At 35.4% G+C, this 8,907-nt stretch overlaps 1 protein-coding gene across 2 annotated transcripts; it reads right to left on the bottom strand.

The window, feature by feature from the left end:
• Window positions 1-3,737: 3,737 nt before the first annotated feature.
• On the bottom strand, window positions 3,738-7,934 carry LOC103954114 (stem-specific protein TSJT1). Of its 2 annotated transcripts, none has more exons than XM_009365918.3 (5): window positions 7,617-7,934; window positions 5,177-5,417; window positions 4,953-5,073; window positions 4,678-4,787; window positions 3,738-4,026 (listed from the first exon to the last, which is right to left on the bottom strand). In XM_009365918.3, exons 1-5 carry the CDS (start codon window positions 7,817-7,819, stop codon window positions 3,991-3,993), a joined length of 711 nt encoding a protein of 236 aa, XP_009364193.2. In that variant the 5' UTR covers window positions 7,820-7,934; the 3' UTR covers window positions 3,738-3,990. The 2 variants fall into 2 exon arrangements, with proteins under 2 accessions (XP_009364193.2, XP_048427914.1); XM_048571957.1 differs by lacking the exon at window positions 3,738-4,026 and adding an exon at window positions 4,287-4,421.
• Between the last annotated feature and the right edge of the window lie 973 nt (window positions 7,935-8,907).

Raw genomic sequence — 8,907 nt, 5'->3', positions numbered from 1 at the left:
ATTACGTTTTGACCCAAACAATGAATATGGCATTTTCTTGATCTTCGAACACCATATCTCCGAACGCATCAAGTACATCGTAGTATATAATTTGGGTCCCAACTCTTCCAACCACAAACGCTTGTCCGGACAGCAAAGTGAGCAAATCCGGCATGGTGAAACGGTTTGAGAACAAAAGGGTAATTAAATTTTACTGAGAAATAAAAGGAATTTCTTGAAATCTGACTGAAAGAATCGGTAGGGTTTGAGAAGATTCAGAAGAAGAAACATGAATTGCAGAGAAATGCCTGAGTCGAATGGATTTCTGCTTTTAAACACAAAAAGTGGGAGTACTCTTTGGTTTTCACCATTCCAAAAGGGCCAAAACGTTTATATCCCATGTCGTTTCGGAAGAGAACGTTCCCATCTAATATTTGAAATGAGAAGTGCAGGTTTGCTACATGTAAAACTTACCAAATTTTTTTTTTCCTTCTTCTAACAATGTCTTCATGTAAACATTTATCGTGAAATGTCGATACCAATCATTACATGGTTTATCCAATTCGGTTCGGCTAATTATTGAGGACCGATTTGTGATTGTGGTGCTATAAACAAAAAGGAGCTTATTAAAAAAATCTAGAACATCAAATGTGTTTGGTAAAACAAATAAAAAGTATTTTTCTTTTCTTTAAACTAATGTCAATGACAATTGAAAAGCAGAAGTAGGATCTACCATGTTTCTAAAAACAGTGTTTTTTTTTTTTTCAAAGCATATTAGTGCCCAATTAAAGAAATTTTCAAACGGCAATTATACCCATATATATTTTGCAAACTTACTGTGAAATTCAGTAATTGACGTATTATGTATTAGCAGAACTTTATATTATTTTATGGAATACATTTTAATTTTATTAATTCTAGATTTTACTTAAACTAATTATGAAGTTTGAATTTTGGTTATTGATCAATAGAAAATTCGTAGACCTTACGAAGTCACACTATGTATAATATTTTAGTACTCATTGCTAGGAACCCGTGGGCGCAAGCGGAACGAGATTTGATTTTAGAACAAAGTTTTTACGGGACTTTAAAGTCAAGGGTATTATTGGTAAAATTCCTCCATTTCTAGATAAATCTATTGGTTATTTGGGTTCATTGGGGTCCACGCCCCTCTTTGGTTCCGGGTTCTCTCTTGGCTTGGGGGGAAGGGGGAAAGAAACCCTCACTCTCTTTCGTAGAACTCTCTCTGTTTCTACTCTCACATTATCTCATCAACTCCAAGTCTCAAGGAGGGGAGGAATCGAAAATCTCAGAGCATGATCAGAGCAATGGGAATCTAGGGAGTTGTATGGGCTTGCAAAATGGTGATTCTTCAACCTCAAGCTACTGGAATGGGGCCAATGGGTGGCCTGACCTTGCCATTTATACCCCAGGTTCAAGTTTTAGTAAAAATATGAAATATATGATTATGCTTTTAATGTATTTTTCTTAATCATAAATTTGGTAATTATGATGAAAAGTGGAGCTGAATTATGACTATAATAGGCCTATTTGATAAGCTAAAAGCACATTCCAAAAGTTTGTAATTTCTGATGCTATAAAGGGTTTGAGAAAAATACCATAGAGCCATCATGCCAATAGCATTCCAATATGTAATGATATCTATTTTCTCTCCTTTTGTGTGTTCTTTTGTTGTACCTAGTAATATAGCCTCTAATAGTATTGATTTTGCGAATGTTCCTGCTAGAAAGACTATACTATGTAATCACACATGCAATGAAAGAATTAGAGACAGAGATATATTCGGTTGCACTCAACATTTATATGGGAGGCTCTTTTATTAAGGGATGCCTGACTTTCTTTTAACTGTCACTCTCATAATATTATGGTTGTATTTTTACAAAATCATACCATGTGCTAGTTGTAATAATTGTGCTAAGAGTTTGTTGCCTTCTTTGATCTGGTGTGCATGTTCTGTGATGGTGTGACATATATGTATGGTTTTTGTATGCATGTATGGTTTTTTTAGATTGTTGCTGTTGGATTTAGACATTTTTGTTGGCAATGGCCTTGTTTCTTATGGATATAAATTTTGTAAGCAGATATGGTAATTGTTATATGTATTGATTATCTAATTAAGATCTCATTGGTTTAACATTATCAAAACTTTTGCATATGTTTGAAGTTGAACTAATACTTATATATACATGTAAAATCTGAAAGGAATGGAATTGTTTTCTTGTTTGGTATATCCGCGATGGGTGATCACCGCGTGCACAATTAGACCATGCTTATGGTTTTGCTTGGTTTATCCGCATTGGGGGACCATACGCATTCTAGGAGTGATCATGTTTGGTATATCCGTGATAGGTGATCACTACTTAGAGCTATAGGATACAGTCCCGCTTGGTATATCCGCGATGGGGGACTGTACATATGTTAGGGGTGATCATACTTGGTATATCCACGATGGGTGATCACTGCCTACATTATTAGACTATGCCTATGGTACTGCTTGGTTTATCAGCAATAGGTGATCGATACCTAGAGTTAGGATGTTGTCCTGCTTGGTATATCCGCAATGGGGGACCATACGTATTTCAGGGGTGATCATGCTTGGTATATCCGCGATAGGTGATTACTACCTGCACGGGTAGATTATGCCTATGGTTCTACTTGGTATATCCGCAATGGGGGACCATATGCATTCTAGGGGGTATAAGGATTAGTTGTACTTGGTACATTTTGGTAGGTGCCATATTTTAGTTGGATTTAGTTGAGTGGTCCGGAATCCTTACTTTTACTCATTTCCATAAGGTTAGTCTGGAACTCTAGATTCGAGTGAATGGGAATTACCCACATTAGACCTTGTGAATATAAATTTGATTTACCATGTTATCACTCATAATCCAAATAGGGAATTATGTTGAGTTTTTTAATTAAATTCGTGAAATGATATGTTATCTCATTGATTGATTAACGTGGTTAAATGTTAATATCATGCATCTTTGATACGTGGAATTGATTAATTGACGTGATTGTGGAATGACGTTGGATATAATTTTTATTATTATGATTAGATTAGTTGATCAATGTGGCTTGAGTATATTATTGTGCTTCATTGATTCTTTGATATGTTACATGCTATGGATTGAGGTATCATGTGAAAACATAGTGATTTATATGATTGAGAAAATGGAAATCTTGAATGTCATGTGGGTTGTTATGTAGTCCTGAATCTAGTAATTCATGCTTGTCAAGCTCCAATAGTTGATGGAGGAATGCCATGTCTTTTTGTTAGAACATACTGTGATAAACGTCAGAGTGCAGTGAAAGGTGAATTACAAATGGCTTGATCCCTTCTTGGGGTACGTAGGTAGTCTAAAGCAATGTTAGATGCAACCATGATATAAAAGGAAATGACTGCATGGTTAAATCATTGATTGTGTTTTGGTCTTGTTCCAGAGGCGATACATGATAGATAAACAAGAATGCGGTGACGTCATGTGTCGATATTGGACGTATGTCGGGATCGGGACATGACACTTACAATATTTGTCCCAAACAGTTTTTTAAAAAGCATAGCAACACCCAACTAGCCCTAATCAACACTGAATTAAGCCAAATTATTCAGCCTCCTTTCTTTTCTTTTCTCTCTTCCAATGGCAACTCTTGATTAGAATTTATTCATTCATTCATTCAATCATTCAACGGAGAAGAAGCAATTGCATTATAAATGTGGATTGATCCCGATAAAATAACTCCAAACCTTAATACAACAATATTATTAATTAAACAAAAGCATAGCTGTACATTGGTAATAGAAGCTTAGAATACAACAAGCAGAAACTACACGAGAAACACTCTTATCAACACTCACTTGTTCAGCTATTCACATGGCTCCTGATGTGTGCCTTGCACCCAACGCCATGTAAACACCTTCCCCATCGAAACCGATACAGATTCAGATTTTGAAGGCTCGACGATACAGTACTCTATCTGGAAAAACTTCTACTTTGTGGCTGCAAAAACTGATGGCCCTTCCACCTGAAATTTCACCCCGTTAAGTTGACGACACATGTGGTCCAAATCAACATTAATAAAGTTGGTGAATTTTCATCGCCTAGTCCTGGTCCTAGTCCCTGTAAATAAATTGTACAACTATAGGGATGGAAGAGGGGTTTGCAATCACGAATGCCTGGCCCTAGTCACTGGCTTCATCAGATCTTCTAAATGATCCTCAAATCAATGGACAACCTTCATCTTCAAAACATGCACTTTTTTCTTTTTGCTCAGAATATAGTGTCGTCAAGGAGGATGCTTTAGCATTCCAATTCCAAAGAGCCTTAATCAGGAACAGTTTTACATCATCAGCTAACTCGCTGCAAAGATTTGAAACTTTATCCAACTAAGGCTCTTCGTGTTGAGATGCTACTGCAATCCTGTTTGAATATGAAATTAGGAATATAGTTCTTGCATCATATGATTTAACTCTTCACTCAGCCTATTTATCATTAGCGACGTAATAATACACATCCCGTCGATCAAAACAGAAACTTATGCCCTATCCAACTAGAAAGACCTTACAGAAGGAATAATCAGGCTGGAACCCGGATGCTACATACCATATCAACAGGTGTTCTTGAAAATTTAGTCTATTCTCTTACCAAAACGAATAATAGGCACTTTTTTATTTACCTTAAATGTTGCACCCCATATCTCTTCATCAGTAGCAGGCACAGCAGTGATCTTACTTTTAGGATTCTCAAAGCTTCTCAGTCCTCCAACCGTCGTGGAGTAGAAACATCCTGTACAAATTAATAACACCATTATTAACAAAGAACGGTCATTTTTTTTTTTTTTTGTAACTACTCATACATCATGCCATAATTTGTCAAATTACTGGTGGACCAAAAACTCAAGGACTTAGGTGCCACTTGGATCCTGATGCATCCACTAAAACTTTTACGCACCTTGCGGGAATGAAGCAAGCGACTTGCCACAAGCACCTTTAAGCAGTTCTACATCATCAGCAAAGGCCACATATCCATCAGCAGTAATTCCCCACGAGAGCGGAATCTTGCCAAATTGGTCCTGTCACAATTACAACCAAACCCAATTGTTGTTAGATGCGAATCAAATCTATTAGCTTTACCAAGGCAGATCATTGTTTGCTTGGTGTGGAAGGATGACTTACAGATGCCACAAACACGGTTGAGGTGGACTTGTCAAATACTATGAAAGCAAAGTTTCCACTGAGGTGGCCAACAACATGGTTTGGCGGGTAAGGCGCACGATCGCGCAGGGCCTTGTAAGCCTCGATCACCAAAATCACTTCATTTGCAGACTTGGCTAGTCCATATTGCTGCCTCAAACTTCCCAAGTTGTCAAGTGCTCCCTCAAACAAGCAGAATATCTCATCCTTCACCGCAAATGACCTGAAAACTTTCACATGATTAGACCAACAAGTCCATGTACAAGTTGCCAATATGATCCCAACTCTCCTCACCTATGGATACAACTGTTACTGTCTGTGTCCTTCAATGATGCAAGCCATAAATTAATTTTGTGATCTAATAAATTAGTACTAATATAAGTTTTAATCTCTATATGTCAAATAAAAGAAATGATAGAAACAGAGCATGTTCCTTAAGAGACCTCCATGACACATCATCTTGCCATCTTCTTTGCATCAAATCACACCTAACAAACAGCAATGATCCCCATAGCCTTTCTGGGCTTGCAAATGATGGATAATCGTAGCTTGACACCAGTTGTTAACCAAAAAACAAAAAAAAAAAAACACCCGACAAACAATATCGATCCTTATATTCTTTTGTCACCAATTGGCTATTAAACAAATTAGTTTACTTTTTGAATCATGTAGGTATTGAACCCATGACACCAGTTAAATCTATATTCGGTTGCAAGGGAGAATCTCTCCCTCGCACGCTCCGGTTGCATCATCCTCCTCATCAGATCCTTCCACTACAATTCTTTGGAGACTTCCAGACTGATATTCTTATTTCAAAAGAGACTTTTGAGATTGATTGGGAGGAATAATAATTTTAAAACTTTTTAACTTTTTTAGAGAAGATTTTTAGAACTTAATATAAACAACAACAAAATCTTATCTCATTAAATGTGATTGGCTTTACGAATCCTAAAACATTACTGCACTTAATTTTCTGACAAATCTTTTTTTAGAACCTAATGAATAAACAATTTTTCTTGTCTGGTTAAAAAAGAACATATTAGCTTTTTTGTCTTTTTTTTTGGCCCAGAGCTTCCTTTTGTCTGAAAAATATATAAATCAGTGATAGCTTCACTCCTTTCTTTAACTTTCACACTTCCCTCAATTCTCAATCATTAAATTAAATAAATTAAAAAAAATATGAAAAAGTATGTAAAGCTAAAAAGTATAAGCGGACAACACAGCCCAATATATATTAGTTGGTACTTCAAATATTAAAAGTTTTAATGAAACACTTTTGATATTGTTTATTTTTAACGTTAATAATATTTTTTACAAAAAAATCACTTATGATACTATTTATTTACACAGTTATTTTATCATTTTGATTGAAAATAAAATTTTTGAAAACTTTTCGTTAGTTTTCTTTTAAATATTTACCACAACTAAGACGGCCTCCAAAAGAAATATCAAATTATATGAGTCAAATTACAAATGATTGTTGATGTGACAATATGAAACCTTATGTCAAATTTTGTACTTATTAAAAAAAATATTGAAACAAATTTTTTAAGAAAAACTAATAAAAATGATTTGAAAATTTTAAGTTTTAACGATAATGACAAAATAAAGGGTAAATTGAATAGTATTAACATTGAATTTTTAGTTTAAAATATGATTTTTCATTAAAGTAAACATTACTAGGAAACTTTCGTTAAAATTTCTAAATTTTTATTAGTTGAAATGTTAGTAGAATAAGGGATTCGTCATTAAAAATAAATTTAGCATTAATGTTAAATTTAACTCCAAATCAAAAAATCTTCAAATTCTGTCAGTAAATAATTCTTTGGTTAGAAAGATTTTTGAAGTTAAATATATACAGTGTCATTCAACTTAAGATTTTAATATTTTATTTAGAGATGCTTTAACAAAAATGAAATATTTATAAAAAAATGAAGGGACCAAAAACCCACAAACATTTGTAACTTATTGTTGTGAAACTTATACTAGATCCTGACACGTGGAAGCATCCAGTGGGTGGCGGTTCATTCGGAACAATCTAGTCAACAGAATCTTATTTCTAGTTAACATCCCCTGGCGGTCATGCAAGACCTCCCTCACCGCACTAACCGCCAAAACTCTCTTCGCTGATCCCAAAGCTCCGAGAACAATCATCACGATTTCACAATCATGATCATCACAGTCTCCAACCGTGATCAACAAATCAGCCACACAAAATATAAAATTAATTACAATAAATCCCAAAAAAAAAAAAAAAAAAAAAACTAATAAAAAAATGAGTACTCTGGACAATTTTACTCCAGTTTGATTAATTACGAATTGGAGCGTGGTTTGCATGATCCAGTTCGATTAATAAATCTCCTACAGCGTGTGATTTACAGATAAAGTTGTAGAGAAACGACATGCGGTGTGTCTGTCTTACCTAGGCTGTAACGGTGACTCGTTGCTGTGACTGTAGGCCAGCTGAGCGTCGTCGCCGACTTGTATGGAGACGGCGGCGACATTGGTCTGGACGAAGCGGTTGACTAGCGACGCCGCCGTGATCTTTGGCGACGGAGTTCGGCTGCCAGCGGCCACCAGCTCGTCTGGCGGCGACACGATCGCGCTGCTGAAAACAGCCAACATGATTGATCTCTAACTAAAATATCGAAACAAAAAAATAAAAGAAGGAAAATCTACTCTTTTCTTCTAGTTTCTATGGAGTTGAGAGCGAACTCGGAAATGAGATCCCTGGCAACGGAGGGGCAGGGTTTATTATATAGGAAGAGGGCGAGGGTATTCTCGTCTTTGTACCAGCGATGATTGTGCGTTTTTTTGTTGTAATTTTTATAGATTTTTTTTTTTTTTTTTTTTTTTGTTTGTTTTCGCTTTTTTCAAGGGAATCATCCAATCAAGGGTGATGAGGCATGTGGTGGGTGGGACCTGCGGGTGGCGATGATTCCCGAACCTGTGGGTGCCGTGTGGGACCCCCGGACGAGCCAGCATCACGAGTACATGTCGAGCCACAAAGCCTAGGGATGAATCGTGGAGAGATTTTCACTGTATTCGGAATATAAAATGATACACTATATTATTATGTAAGTAATGAGATAATTGTGTAATTAATAATTAAAAAATAAATGCGTTTCTCTATCTAGATAATGTTAATAAGGAGATAAAATTTGTAAATAAAATTTTATAAATTAAATAATATAAATATTGATGATTAAATTATTATTTAAACATTAATATTAACTATTAACGATACATTATTTAGTTTGTAAATTTAATTTACAAATTAATGTTTTTTAGTATTACTTTATATAACGACACGGGTGTTCTAAGGTGCTCCGTGCACGGTAAAAAAATCACTAATCATTGAGAAGGGAGTTGTCAGGTGCGGAGCTGTCTGGGTGTTCCTTAGTTTAGGGTCATGATTTTGCGCCACGTCGGACATTTCTTGGGTTTCTGGATTTGTTGCGAAATTACCGGAGTTTGCCTCGGAACCTAACCACGGAGGGATGTTTTGGTAAATGTGAAAATATGATTTCTTCAACAACAATTTCTTATCTGTTTAAACCAACACAACAGAAGGAAAAAGCAAATATATTTCTTACCAACAAAAACAAAAACAAGATTTGTTATTTGGTAAATGTTGGAAATTTGATTTCCTTCAACAACATTTTGTTTTGCCTGTTTTGCCGGTGTTAGAAATTTGAAGTAGGTTTAATTAC

The sequence above is a fragment of a genome, unplaced genomic scaffold, assembly GCF_019419815.1.
Source record: "Pyrus x bretschneideri cultivar Hongxiangsu unplaced genomic scaffold, Pyrus_bretschneideri_v1 Contig6, whole genome shotgun sequence".
In the NCBI taxonomy this organism is placed as follows: Eukaryota; Viridiplantae; Streptophyta; class Magnoliopsida; order Rosales; family Rosaceae; genus Pyrus; species Pyrus x bretschneideri.
This window is presented reverse-complemented; position numbering and strand designations above follow the sequence as displayed.